This window comes from Vidua chalybeata, chromosome 2 (assembly GCF_026979565.1).
Source record: "Vidua chalybeata isolate OUT-0048 chromosome 2, bVidCha1 merged haplotype, whole genome shotgun sequence".
Lineage (NCBI taxonomy): Eukaryota > Metazoa > Chordata > Aves > Passeriformes > Viduidae > Vidua > Vidua chalybeata.
The window spans coordinates 65,106,806-65,120,923 of NC_071531.1; the positions used below are offsets into that span (position 1 = coordinate 65,106,806).

Below are 14,118 nucleotides of genomic sequence, written 5' to 3' on the forward strand. Positions count from 1 at the left end.
CGCCGCCGCTCAGAGGCGGGCGGAGGCGACGGCGGCGGCAGCGTCCGCACCGGAACCGGGACGGGCCGAGCCCTGCCGAGCGTGTCCGAGCGATTCCGAGCAGCTCCGAACCTGCCCGAGCGGTTCCGAGTGTTTCCGAACCGGCCGGCGTGGCGTCCGCCCGGGCCGAGCCGAGCGGTTCCGAGTGTTTCCGAACGTGCTCGAGCGTTTCGAGCGGTTCCGAGCGGGCCCGAGCAGGGCCGCACCGGGCCCCGCGCCCGCCCCACTGCCGCTCCCTCCGCCATCCAGCCAGTAATTTTCCAAGCCCAGCCGGCGCTTCTTGGCTGAGCCCGCAGAATCGGCGGGGCCATGGGAGACAAAGGCACCCGGTGAGTGAGGACCGGAACAGTGCGGAGCATCCCGGGGGGGCATGCCCGGGCATGGCGGGGGAGGGGTGGGACAGGCGCTGCCCGTGCTCTGCGCTGGAGCTGGTGGTCCCTTGGGGTGGCCCCGCTGCTGGGATATGGTGCCCTCCAAAGGGTAGTGAGGACCCGGAGACTGGGGACGTCACTGTTCCCTCCCCATCAGATTTGGAGCCTGGATGGATTTGGGATGGGGGAGGCTGTTGTCATCGCAGTGACGCCAGGGGACCCAGGCCCCGATGTCATTCCCGGCATGCGGCACAGCTGGGGGTGTCAGGGAGCACGTGTCAGCCCTGGAACGCAGGGACACGAGGGCCTGCGACGCCTTCATCCCATGGGAATGCTGCCATGGGCATGCTGTCTTTTAGGGGCCCCTGTGGAGAGGTGGATGGGGACCCCCCTCCCCGTGCTCCCCAGGGCTCCAGGTGCAGACCGTGGCAGGACCCGCTGGGCTGCACATCCTGCAGGGGGCTGTTGGGATTTGAGGGAGGGTCTGATGACCTCTGCCAGCCCTTGCAGGGGGGCCTGTGGGATCTCCTGTGGCATCTGCTCACCGGCTGGCTCACCGGCAGAGTGGTCAAGGAGTTGACACTCCCATTCTTCACCCCAATCCGTTTCTGTACCCTTAGCCATTAATCATGGAGGACCAGGGATTTCAGAGTGCTCCTGCTCACCCCTCAACACCATCACTCTCCCTTTGCTCATTCCACATCCCCTTGGCATCAGGATCAGGGGGCTTCAGTGTAGCCTCTGTGCCCCTCCCCCCTCCCTCCCCCCCCCCCCCCCGAAGGCCACAGCAGGAGAGAAGGAAGAGGGGATCTGGCCCTGCCTGGGTAGAACCTTCCAGAAACATTGCAGTGTTTTGGAGTGGCAGGATGGGAGTTGTGGGTGCCTGTTGAACTCATCCAGCATTTTGGGAAGCGGCTGTTGCTGCCACCAGCCTGCTGGGTGTTGGTGCCCCAGCCATGACTGACAGCATCTGCTTCCTCCTTGCTCAGTATCCTGAATTCTTGATAATTTATATTACGCTCCTGGAGCTGGGGGACAGCCCCACAGATCAGGGGGCTGGAGCACTCACTGGGTTCCCCCCAATGTCTGGGTGCAAACCCCAGGATACAGCTAGTTTGGCCTCCAGGGTTTTTCGGGTGCCAGGGGGAGCTTGGTGAGTGGCATTCCCATCAGCAGGCGTGCCAGCAGGAGAGGCATGAGCTGATCTGCTCCCTGCCTATGCAGTGTGTACAGTGGGAACTGGGGGAGGGTGAGGGGGAAAGAATTATGCTTCCTCTCCAGTTTGGATCTCCAAACCCAAATCCACTGGATTTGATCAGGATGTTCAGCTGTGAGAGCTGATTTACTATCTGATTTCCCCAACAGCCCATTTTTGCTGATTCCTGCTGTGGCATCCCACTTGGGAGTCACCAGTGGGAAGAGCTGGATGAAACAGCTGAGTTTGTGGCTGTTGGCATCATTGATCACCTTTCCCTGCTTTTCCCACTCAGCATCCAGCCAGGGCAGCTGCAAGTTGTCCAGCTACTGGAATTCCCAGCTGCTGGGATTCCTAGCCTGTGGCTTGAGGGTGGCTTCCTGATGGCTGGGAAGTGCTGCAGTGGTTCCAGTACACCAGAGCCCACCTTGGTTGGCATTAAGCACCCCTTGCACCTTTTCTCTGGCCCAATAGTACCATCCAGCCCCTCTGTAGCATTCCACCATAGCATCTTGCTGCTACGGGGGTGATCCTCGCCTACTGCCAGACCTGCTGCTCAGTCCCTACCATCCCTTTCATCCCCCTAGATGAAGACATAGGATGTGGGAGGAAGATAGGGATCTCCACTGGGAAGAGAAAGAGCCCTAGAAGGTGTCCAGGACTCCTGCTTCCTGGATGTTGTTTGGAGAGCAAACTCTGATAATAACAGCAGGATCCAGACACATCCCGGATCCCACAGCTGAGGCGTTTCCTTGCCAAGGAAGTTGGTGGAGCTCTGACCCAGCTGGGGGATGCTGCTGCTGACCCTGGGAGGGGATAGATAGATGTATGCAGCAGAAATGCAAAATGCAGCATTGAGGCTGTGGGATGTTCTTGTTTTGTGATTGGCTGGCATGGTTCTCCAGGCCTATCTGGGCACAGCTGGCATGGAGCTTCTGCCTGCCACCATGGGGTTGTGCTGCTGTGTATGATGTGGTTGCTGGTGGTTCTGTTATCCTTGGAGGTCCCTTCTAACGTGGCTCTAGCTAATTAGATCTGCCAGCCAACCTTGTTAGCATGAGAGCTGGCAAAACCCCTGAATTCTCTGCCCTGGGTTCAAAGGCAATCAGTGGTGTTGCCATCAGACCTTGTTCCGATGCCTAGGGGAATTAAATCCTCATAAATCTTCCCAATCAAGATCCAACCCCACTCAATTATTGACCACCCAATAAAGCCATTGTTAGCCCTGGCTGGGTGCCTAACAAGCTCATTAAGAGATGGGATCCATGACAGGGGGAGGGCAGGAGAGATGGGATCTGGCTATGTGGCAGCGTGACAGGCTCAGGGGGCACTAGGACTGCCCGCAACCGCAGGAGGCCCCAAGCCTCTGATGGGCAGGGGCAGAGGCCACTTCCTGCCTCGTGTCTCCAGTATTTTGACACCAGGAAGGGCTGGAGTGGGAGGGAAGGCTTCACACTTCCTCCTTTCCTCCCTCTAGATCCGGTGGTGGGTGAGGGTCACCCCGCTGGCAGCAACAGGCCACTGTGTCCCCATGTGCCCCTTCCATTCTGCCACTGGTGCTTCAGGGGAGATGTGAGCTCCTGCACCCATGGTGTGGGGCCAGGCAGGGCTGCTGCACCCACAAGATGAGGGCACTGCACGTACCCACAGTGGGGAGCCAGCCTGGGCTCCTGCATGCACAGTGCGGAGCTGTGCAGGTCTCAAATTCTGTGGAGCTTCTGCACCCATAATGTGGGGCTTTTGCACCTGCAGTGTGTGGCTGGGAAAGTCTCAAGTTCCATGGGGCTCCTGTTCCAGTGTGGGGCCAGCACGAGTGTGTGCCAGGCAGAGTGGTGAGGAATGGCTTCCTGCAAGGCCTGCCATCAATCTCACTTGCACTTGGGCTCATTAGCAGCTCCATTAGCGTCTCCAGGGCTGTGTGGGAGCATCACCCATGTCTCAGGGGGCTGGCAGTGGCACCCACTGAGCCTCCAGCCTTGGCTGCCTTTTCTGGGGCTTCCCAGCACACCTCAGGTTGTAATCCAGCATGCTGGAACCTCTTTGGGGTTTCTCTTGGGAGCTGGTCTGTGGGGTGTGGGGTGACAGGCTGTCAGGGGATTCTCCTTATCCTGCTTTGAAGTAATGCCTCATTAATTACCCATTAAAACCTTGCTTTTAGTTGCTCTGGCTCTCAGGAGGATGCATTCATTGCCCCTCCATCCCTGACTCTGGAGACTGATCCCCCCCATGGCTTTCAAACCCCAGAAACAGGGGGTGCTGATGCTCTTCCATGGCAAGTTGAGGCCCTTATCTCCCCAAGTTATTTAATTGGAGCAGCATTCCCATTAATTCCATATTTCCTTGCACCAGCACAGGATCACATCTTCATCAGCAAACCCTCAAGACAAACATCCTACTGTGGAAGTGCTTTCCCATTTCGGCTGGGAAAAGTCAATCCCCCAACCCCCACAGGGAAAAGCCATCCAGGAAGAGCCAGCAGGATGTTCCTGATGTTCCCAGTGGCTTGGGACAGCCAGAAGGATGTCCCCAATATTTTATGTGTCTGGCAGAGGGTTCCTGTGGCTTGTCTGGGAACAAGGGAATGAGGGCCCCCAGCTCCCACATTTCCTTAACCAGACTAGATCTTGCTTCCCGGGAAGAGCTTGGCCAGGCTGTGCTGGTCCCCATGGCTCTCAAGAGAGTGGGATGTGGAGACTTGAGTGTGCAGAAGTGCATGGACACACATATGCAGGGATATGGAGATGCAGGGACACAGGGAGGTGGGGACAGGGAATTTCAGGGATGTGGGAGGTGAGATGTGAGGGGTGTGCCCACACATCTCCTGATGCATCCTACCCCATCGCTGGGGTGGTAGTCACCCCCAGGCTGGAACCCATCAAGGTGCCCCTTGGCTTGGTGTGGGCAGCTGCAGGCACTGGGGTGGCTGAGGGTTATTCCTGGTGTGGCTGAGGGTCCATCATCCAGTAGCAGCCTTTGACATTTTGGCAGAGCCAAGCAGCTGCCCTGGGAAATTGTTTTTTTCCAGCCTAAAACCACTACTAATCTTCCCGGATGGTTTTAATGGAATTTAAAGGCGAGGAAGGATTATCTGAGGAGAACCCATAATGGGTGGCTTTGTGCCAGGGCAGGCTCCAAAAAATCTGGCAGCACCAGGCACCCTACCTGCCTCTGCCCACTTCCTGCCAGCAGCAGACAGGCTGAGAATGCTCCGGCATTCCCCAGCAGTGGCATGTTGGATCCACATCCTTTCTCCCATATCTCTGGTGTTCCAGAAGGATTTTGGCAGTTGAGAGGGGTGTCTGGGGGCTAGTCCCATGGTTTGGAATGGGAATAAAAGCCCTGGGGACAGGAGCAACCAGACTTTTCTTGCTTCTCCAGTGGATTTGGGATGCATTCATGTAAGGTAATGGTGAGGTGGGTTCATCCCATGGGATGCTCTCATCCTGCACGTGCCTTGACCCCATGGTCCCACATGCTGGTCCCCAGGGCCAGGTGGATGCTGGGGTGCTGCTGCCTTTCACAGTGGTCTCTGGGCACCATCCTCAGGCAAAGGGGTGGGCTGGGGTCCTGATGCCTCCATTATCCAAAGCTGGGTCCTGCCAGTGGGTGCTGAAGGTTGGATGCACCTGGCACCATGGGACTGTGCCAGTGGATGCTTCTTCCCCCAGGGACCTTTCCTGATGGGGATAGCTGGACAGCTGTATGGGCAGGGAGCCAGGAGCAGAATGGGGGATTCAGGAGTGGAGGGTACCCCTTGCTCCAGCACTCACCCCCCCCTTTGTTGTTTTGCAGGGTGTTTAAGAAAGCCAGTCCTAATGGGAAGGTAAGGAAGCATGGCTGGGAGTGGGGGATGGGCATGTCCCTGAACCCAGATTCCATCCTGTGCACTGTCTGCCTCAGCATCCTGCCAGGGTGTCAGGAAGGGAAACTGAGGCACAGTAGGGCTGGTGGGGGGCTTTCCCAAGGTCAGGGGTCAAGCAGACAGGTTTTGGAGTGCTGGGGTGCAGGTGACTCTGCATGTGGGGGTTTTGGGTTGGGCAGCAGGAGCTGATGCAGAAAACCTTCTGCCTCGCAGCTGCCTGTCCTGTGCCTCAGTTTCCCCATCAGGAGAAAGGTGAGAGGGTGACACTGGGAGGCTCATCCCTGCCTGACAGTGGAGTACAAACCCCCGGGGTCCCACCCAAGAGTCCCCAGATGCAAAGTGCCTCCAGCTCTGGGGACATCTGGAAAGGTTCCAGGCTTGACTAGAATGGGGTGGGATTGGCTTTTGGCTACCACAGGGACACTGGGGATGATGAGGAATATGGACCCCAGTGGGTGGTGACAACATGGGGGGCCTGGGGGGGGGTCTGCTCTCTGTGCCCCTGACACCCCATTTCTCCCTGCAGCTCACTGTCTACCTTGGGAAGAGGGATTTCGTGGACCACATCAATGTGGTGGACCCCGTGGGTATGTAATGGCAGGAAGGGGACCTCAGTTGCAGGGAGACGCATGCCAGGGTGGGCTGGGCTGTCTGGGAAGAAGAATTCTGGGGAGCAGAAAATAGCTGATTTGGGATAATATTCATGTCCCGCTGTGGCTTTGCATATGCCTGGGTTAGGTAGGTGCATACTGTCCCTGCTGGAAGTGTGTTCTCCCCAAGCCCTGGCTGACAGCTTGGAGGTGATGATTCTCTGTGTAAAGGGGGGGTGTGCTGGTGTCCCCTGAAACCCTGCCTGTACATTCCCCTCTAACCCTACCAGCATGTCCCCTGACCCTGACAGTGTGTGTCGCCCTGCCAGCAGTGTCCCCTCATCCCAGAGGCATGTCCCCTGACCCTAACAGTGTGTCCCTGAACGTGCCATTGCATTCCCTGACCCTGCCAGTGTGTCCCCCCTGTCCCTGTGGCGCATTTCTGACCTGGCTGTTCTGTTGCAGATGGAGTAGTGCTGGTGGATCCTGAATACCTGAAGGAGAGAAAAGGTAATGTCTACCCCTGCGATCCCTGGGGCTACAGAAATGGCACTGCCACAGGGTGATGCTAGCATCCCCATGCAATCTTACTCAGGCATTGACATCTCTGGGCCCTTTGGTGACATTTTCCAGCCCCCTGTTCCCATGACAGATTCCCAGTTCTGTGGAGAATGGGGGTGCTGTGGTGGGCATCTGAAGGCATAGCTGGCTGCTGAATCCTCATATTCTCAACATGGCATGTCCTGAAACCATCACTACTTCCCAGTGCTGGTAGCAAGGATGCTACCTCACCTTGGTGCCTCCATACCATGATGGTCCTTTCTATGACCCACACCCTGCTACCAACTGTCGCCCTGGTTATCAAGAGTTTTCTAAAGCCTTCCGAGTTTACATTCTTGTAGAGAACTTTCTCACACAACTTTCTGTAAATAACCTATTGTTTTGCATTCTTTCATAGAGGCGGAGAAATTTGATGTACAGGTAGTTTGTCCAGTGTCGTTGGAGAGGTGGCACGTTCACCCTCCAATCCACTGGCATCTTTTGAGAACTATAAAAGATTGGAGTCAGAAAAAATAAATTAGTCTCTTCATCGTGACCAAGGCTGTGGTGCGTCGTTTTTGCTTGTGTCATTTGGTGACAACCAACCTCCCCTTGTCACCCTCTCCAGTCTTTGTGACATTGACCTGCGCCTTCCGCTATGGCCGTGAGGACCTGGATGTTCTGGGGCTGACCTTCCGCAAGGACCTGTTCGTGGCCAACTCCCAGGCTTTCCCCCCGGTCCCCGAGGACAAAAAGCCCCTGACACGGCTGCAGGAGCGGCTCATCAAGAAGCTGGGCGAGCACGCCTACCCCTTCACCTTCGAGGTAGGGTGACAGCAGGTACTCTGGGGTGCTTGAAGGGACTATGAACCCTTTGGTGGGGACATCAGGGTCCCATCTGGCCCTGTGGGGTTGTGGTTGGGGGTGACATGCTGCTATCTGTGATCAAGACACAGCTTTTGGTGGTGGATCTTCAAACTTCAAGCAGAAAGCAGCCACCAGTAGGGGAACTGCCAGTCTGTGTCAGCACACTGGGAATCCATGCCAGCACTGGACAGCTGTGGCAGGGAATGGGGTGGGGGTAGACCCCCTGCTCCATGCACCTGCTCCTCCGATTTCCCCAGCACAGCTTTGGCAATGCTGGCCACCCCCTCTGGAGCTCTGTGACATATGACAGTGCTCAACCCTATGGCCTCGAAAATGGTCCTGATGCCCTGATTTCTCAAAATCTCCAATTAATTAAAACCCTCTAAAATAATGTATTTTTGTGGCACTTTGAGATTTGGGAAATGCAATAGTAAAATGAGAAAATCCTTCCTGGATTTCCCTCTTTCCATTGTGGATAGGATAGGAAAGTACTGGTAGCCCCCCAAAAAGCTCCTCACCCCCCTTTTCCCTTTCAGATCCCCCCCAACTTGCCTTGCTCCGTCACACTGCAGCCAGGCCCAGAGGACACGGGGAAGGTAAGGTCCCCCCATGTTCCCATGCTACTTGGCTGTGGTGAGTGGCCGCTGCTGGGGTCACCTCCCTGGGGAATGCAAAGGGGTTTCTCTGCCTCCTTCTCCCCCCTTCCTGGTTTTCAGGCCTGTGGAGTGGACTACGAGGTTAAAGCTTTCTGTGCTGAGAACCTGGAGGAGAAGATCCACAAGAGGTAAGAAGAGAGGATCCATCCAGCCTGGATGGGAGCGGTATCTTCTTGGTGCTGGCAGCAGGAAAGGGGCACCTCAATTTGTAACCCACCTTGTGTGAGATGTTTTCCAGAATGGGATGGAGTTGTGTTCCAGGATGGGGCTTGGATGAGGATGTTTTCCACGATGGGGCTGGGATGGAGGTGTTCTCCAGGATAGGGATGGGTCAGAGAACATCTTGGGGCTGGGATATCCACCACTGTGCAAGGAGCCCAACACTTGCTGTGGGCAACCTGGCCCAGCCATAGGTTTCCCCTTGTAGCTCTGGTGGACATCCAGACAAGACCTTCCATGGCATCCTTCTGATCCAGCAGACCAGAAGAAAAGAGTGATTTGGGCCAAGAAAGAGGGTAGCTTGTGGGCAGCCTGAGTTCTCCTCTCGACTTCCCCCAGGAACTCGGTGCGCCTGGTGATCCGTAAGGTCCAGTATGCACCAGAGAGACCTGGCCCCCAGCCCATGGCAGAGACCACCCGGCAGTTCCTCATGTCAGACAAACCGCTGCACCTTGAGGCATCCCTGGACAAAGAGGTGAGCAAGGACTGGGGAGAGTACACTGGTGGAGTGACCCTGGGGATCTCACCATCCTTTCTGTTCTGCTCCCCTACAGATATACTACCACGGGGAGCCCATCAGTGTCAACGTGCATGTCACCAACAACACCAACAAGACCGTGAAGAAAATCAAGATCTCAGGTGAAGAGTAGGGCTGTGTCCCCCACCCCACTGGTGTCCCTGTCGCCATCCCCATGGGGCCTACCCTGATCCCTATCTTGCTGTATCTCACCCCAGTGCGCCAGTATGCTGACATCTGCCTCTTCAACACTGCCCAGTACAAGTGCCCAGTGGCTGTGGAGGATGCTGAGTGAGTACTGGCTCCTTGGGAACATCATGAGGAGTCCTGGAGACCTCAGGGGGGTCTTAGAGGAGCCTTGGAGGTCTCCTGCCCCAGTGCAGCCCCACTGGGATGTTGCACTTGGAAAGCAGGAACCAGTGGGAGAAAAAGGGATATGGAGACCTTTTTTCTGGTGGCATCTTGGGGATGTCACCCTCTGCATCCTCCAGAAAGGTGATGTTCATCAGGCTGTGGCAGGGATGGGAGTATGTGGGGTTCACCAGGCTAAAATGGAGATGTTTGGGGTGGGCTGTGGGAGCTGTGGGTGGCTGGGGCTCTGGCTGATGGTGGAAATCATCTCCAGTGATATGGTGGCCCCGAGCTCGACGTTCTGCAAAGTCTACACCCTGACCCCCTTCCTTGCCAACAACCGGGAGAAGCGGGGGCTGGCGCTGGATGGGAAGCTCAAGCATGAGGACACCAACCTGGCCTCCAGCACGCTGTGAGTCCCTCTAGCCCCCCAGGCTCCTGTCTCCCCCTGCAGCATGGGGGCAGGACCTGGCCCTGGTGGGCATCCAGCCCCTGCTTCAGGGGTGATGCTTGGGGTGGAGATCCCATGGGGGGACCTTCAGGAGGACAGGGAGCTGGTCCCCATGGCCGTTCCCTCACTCATGCCCACCTGCCCCTTCCTCCAGATTAAGAGATGGAGCCAACAAGGAAATCCTGGGCATCATTGTCTCCTACAAGGTGAAGGTGAAGCTGGTGGTTTCACGAGGAGGGTGAGTGTTGGGCACCCCCCCACCATGCTGCACCTCCTCTCTAACCTTGGGACTGGTCTGTGCTGCAGGTGGGACCCCATCATCCTTAAAGCTCCCCTGGGACTAAGCAGCATGGGTGGGACAAAAGGTGTGTGGGGGTTGTGTGTCCTTGGGAGGGTACAGTGACTAATGTGTTGTATCCTTTGACTCATGCCAGCCTGCTGGGAGACCTCGCCTCCAGGTAACACTGCACTCCCCCCAGTATCCCCCAATCCTCACTGCAGCTCCCCATTGTACCCCCTCAGCCCCTCAGGGTGCTACCTGATCCCATGCCTGTCCTGGGAATTCCACTGTGTTGGGTATGCTGTCTTACCTAAAGCAAAAAGCCTGGCAGCGGTGGGGCTGGGGTGATGAGACTGGGAATGCTGTCAGGTTTTGAATTTTGCATCTTCCTACTCGTACTGGAGTGAGAGGTCGGTGGGTGCTGCTGGGGAGAGTGAGCAGGGCACAGAGGTGGCTCTATAGGGCTGAGCATCTCTGTATGTGGGGAGGCAAGTCTCTGGGGCTTCCTAGGTCTTCATCGTCACATCACTTCCCTCCCACAGGGTCCTACAAGGACCATGGGACTACTTGTCCTCTTTTGGGACACTTCTCTGTCTGAGCTCTGTCCTATCTGCCCCTGGGGGCAGCTTGGGGCTGTGCTTAGTCTGTCATGCCCTGATGCCACCATGCCCACTGAGCACTGGGAAAACTTGGTGCACCTCCTGCCATTCCCATGGCACTGCTGGCTGCAGCCTAAGCCCAAGGGATTTTGGATACCCCCCCACAGCAGCTAATGACATATTTTTGTCATGCTGCTCTCCCTCCTGATGCCCCTCTACTTCTCAGGGGGCCTGTGCTGATCCCCCACCCTGGAGTCCAACCTCAGCCAAGAGCCATGAGAGCTGCTGAGCAGCTCCATGGAGGATGATACAGGGGTTTGCCCAACTTTGTGGTCTCTACAGCAGCTGTAATGGCGGTGCTGTTCTGCTCCCCCTATGCAAATTTGCCTCGCTCTACATGTAAAGTGCAGGCAGGCCTGTGCTTTACCCTGGTATCTTTTCCAGCGATGTTGCAGTGGAGCTGCCCTTCACGCTGATGCATCCCAAACCCAGGGAGGAACCAGTACACCGGGACAGTGAGTGTTTGTCCCTGCGTGACAAGGCCAGCATCCCTGGCGGTGGGTGGGGACAAAGGGAGCCAATGAGGCTGCATGGAGGGAGATTCTTGGCTCCTGTTGACCCTGTTCACAGGGCCTCAGTGTTAAAATCATGAGGTTGCTCCCATCACCCCAGTGCAGCCAGACTCCAGAGGGGGTTGCAGCCACACACTGGAACAGTGGTGATGACCCCAGGGGAATCTCAGCCACCCCAGTGGGATGGCAATGATGACTGCAGGGGGGGGTCTCACCCACCGTGGTAGGAGGGCTGAGATGATCCTGTGGAAGGTGTCACCCACCTGGGTGGGATGGCAGTCACCACCCTGTGACTAATCTTGTGTCATCCCTTTGTTCAGTTCCAGAGAATGAAGCGCCCATAGATACAAATCTGATAGAGCTTGATACAAAGTAAGAGACTAAAATACACCCTCCCCCAATTCCCACATTTTGTGTGGGAATGTGAAACATGGCTTTTGCATGGCACCCCCCCAATCCTCTAAAACCTGCTGTGCCGTGGGATTGGCACATGTGATTAACCCCACGCATGTCACTTGTATAGCATGATGTGTGCTGTTCCCCTCTCTCTTCTCTCCTCCTTCACCCTTCCCTGCATGGCTTTCCAAAAAACAGGAGAAACTGCAGTAAGAGGCCGCCGGGATCGTGTTTGGGGTGTGGGAGGTTGTTGCCACAGTGTTCCCTGGGCTGGTGATATGTTTGGGAGGTTTTAGGGTACTTAACCCACCCAGCTACTTCCTGCTGGTCTGCGGTTCCCCCGGAGTGTGGCAAATGCCAATGGCCCTGGTAAAGCTGCACCTGCTGGAGAGCTTAGGGGCTCGTTTTTGTGTGCATTGGGCAAGTATTAATAAGGCTTTGAAAACCAAGGCTGTTTGCTAGGGATGGGGAGTTTTGGGGCCCCCTGAGCTACTGTAGCATCATGGTGATGCAGGTTGAGCTCACTGGGCAAGCTGGGACAGCTTTGTGAGACAGGAGGTGTTTCACCTTGTACCCTACCTAAACCCCCTTCCCTTGTGTCCCCACTAGTGATGATGACATTGTGTTTGAAGACTTTGCCCGCCAGCGACTGAAAGGCATGAAGGATGACAAAGAGGATGAGGAGGAGCGGACAAATTCCCCGCAGCTCAACGACAGATAAGCGAGCCCCCCGCAGCTCGCCACCCTGCCCCAGGGACACCCCTACATTAGGCTGCTTCTCTTTTCTATAATTAATTAATTTTGTTTTCTACCTGTACTGGGAGCCTACCAATTGCCCGATGGCCACAGGACCTATAACCATCCAGCTGTGCCGTGTTGTCTCTTCATCCAGCTGCCAGAGCTGCTGTTTCCCATGCAGGGCACGGACGGGGAGGTGAGGAGGCAGTGGGGCTCACTGTAATTCCGTCCCTGTCCAGCCTCCTGTCACTTACTAGAGCCTTTTCCTATGAGATGCCCCTTTTATGAGTTTTATGTAAGCCCAATCTCAATACCAGTTTGCTACAGGGAGAGTGGATGCAGCAGAATTGTGGGGGAGGTGTTTTTTTTAGGCAGCCTTCTCATGGGAAAAGGCACCTGTGCACCTCAGTGTCCCCTCCTTTCACCCATGGCCAATCCCCCTCTGTCCAGCCCTGCTGCGTATGTTCCCTCTCTGGGATGCTCGAGCCTGGCTTTGACTTTAGCCCCTACCCCAGCTGCTCCAAACAAAGGGGATGGGCAGCACCTGCCCTTTTCTTCCCCCAAGTCCCCCCACAGTGGCCAACCCCAGGGGTCCTCCCAGCTGCATCTGTTTTCACACCAGTATAATCTCCCTGGAGGAAACTAGCTCAGAGCTGGGAGCTGCTGGTGCCAGGTTACAGTGGTAGAGGGGACCCTGTGGGTCTGTGCCATCCACCACTTACTGCTTGGTCTGGGAGAGGCCTCAAATACCTCTTCACAGCCATGGCAATATTGTGGCAGAATAGCCTTGTCCCCAGCAGGATGTTGCCAGGGTTACTTTTGTCCTGCCAAGCTGCAAAGCCCCCCTGGTTGATGTTTCACTCTGCCTGCATGGGATCTAGCACCTCTTTGGGGGTAGAGGAGAATCAGGGCTTTTGCCACCCTAATCAATATTTCAACAGATGCTTGTACCTCCCGTATTGGTGGTGCCTGGACCTCCTCCCCCCTCCAAGGGTCTCTGGTCTCCCACCACTCACTGAGAGGCCATTCCCACTATTTATTGTGCTGTTGCAGTCATCATCATCTGAGAGCATTTTGAAGGGATAGCTCCATCTCCCTCACCCAGTTTGTGGGGTGCTGAGCTGAGCCCACCTCCCTCCCCCCGTAATTTTTGGGTAAAGCTGATGGGCAGCGTGGTACTTCTTTTTGTAAAGTGGTTCCTTTGTACTGATCATTGATACCTGCTGCTTTGGTTTCTCCACCCTGTCTGTGATGTTTCTGTGTTCTGTCAAATAAATTATTCTAGTTTATTAAACTCAGAAAAAAAAAAAAAAGAAAAAAGAGTAAAATACAGTCCCGATGCCTGGACACTTCTGTTGGCTAAGGATGGGGGAAGTGGCACAGGCAGCAAGTCAAGAACTATAGAACGGTTTGAGATGGGAGAGACCTTGAAGCTTATCCAGTTCCATCCTCCCTACCATGGCAGGGACACTTTCCACTAGACCAGGTTGCTGAAAGATCCATCAAACCTGGCCTTGAACACTTCTAGGGATGGGCAGCTTCTCTGGGCAACCTGTGCCAGGGCCTCACCACCTTCACAGGGGAATTTTTTCCTTCCTGCGCAAGGACCAGGGAGCAGCAGCTACCTGCCCTGCTGATGCCACCCCATCCCTCAACTGAAGACAGCCTCCCTGGTGTGCAGAGACATGCAGAGGAGCCAAGGAGGAGATTAAGGATTCTGTATCCCACAGCAGGGACTGGGCATTATTTTGGAAATGAAATGCATGGTCATGTAGTACTTGATGAGCACAGGGCACTAACAACCTGCTTGTTAAACAAGCCATGTCCAGTCTGTGTCCTGCTGAGGAACTGCTCAGAGCTGATTGTTTTAATGAT

General features: G+C 55.7%; 1 protein-coding gene across 2 annotated transcripts; it reads left to right on the forward strand.

Moving 5' to 3' along the window:
• The first annotated feature begins 12 nt into the window (after positions 1–12).
• On the forward strand, positions 13–13,575 carry ARRB1 (arrestin beta 1). 2 transcript variants are annotated; one of them, XM_053934060.1, is made up of 16 exons: positions 13–368; positions 5,398–5,428; positions 5,994–6,054; positions 6,523–6,567; positions 7,226–7,422; positions 8,001–8,060; positions 8,181–8,248; positions 8,679–8,814; positions 8,894–8,978; positions 9,075–9,147; positions 9,482–9,619; positions 9,813–9,896; positions 10,093–10,116; positions 10,982–11,094; positions 11,430–11,481; positions 12,115–13,575. In XM_053934060.1, exons 1-16 carry the CDS (start codon positions 349–351, stop codon positions 12,224–12,226), a joined length of 1,299 nt encoding a protein of 432 aa, XP_053790035.1. In that variant the 5' UTR covers positions 13–348; the 3' UTR covers positions 12,227–13,575. The 2 variants fall into 2 exon arrangements, with proteins under 2 accessions (XP_053790035.1, XP_053790036.1); XM_053934061.1 differs by having other exon boundaries at positions 16–368; positions 10,982–11,052.
• The last annotated feature ends 543 nt before the right edge of the window (positions 13,576–14,118 follow it).

Excerpts from the sequence above, each read along its gene's own strand:
- ARRB1 (XM_053934060.1), top strand. The coding sequence starts at position 349 with ATGGGAGACAAAGGCACCCG. Across the intron at positions 6,055-6,522 it reads CAATGTGGTGGACCCCGTGG|ATGGAGTAGTGCTGGTGGAT; the intron begins GTATGTAATGGC and ends GTTCTGTTGCAG. Across the intron at positions 11,095-11,429 it reads CAAGGCCAGCATCCCTGGCG|TTCCAGAGAATGAAGCGCCC; the intron begins GTGGGTGGGGAC and ends CCCTTTGTTCAG.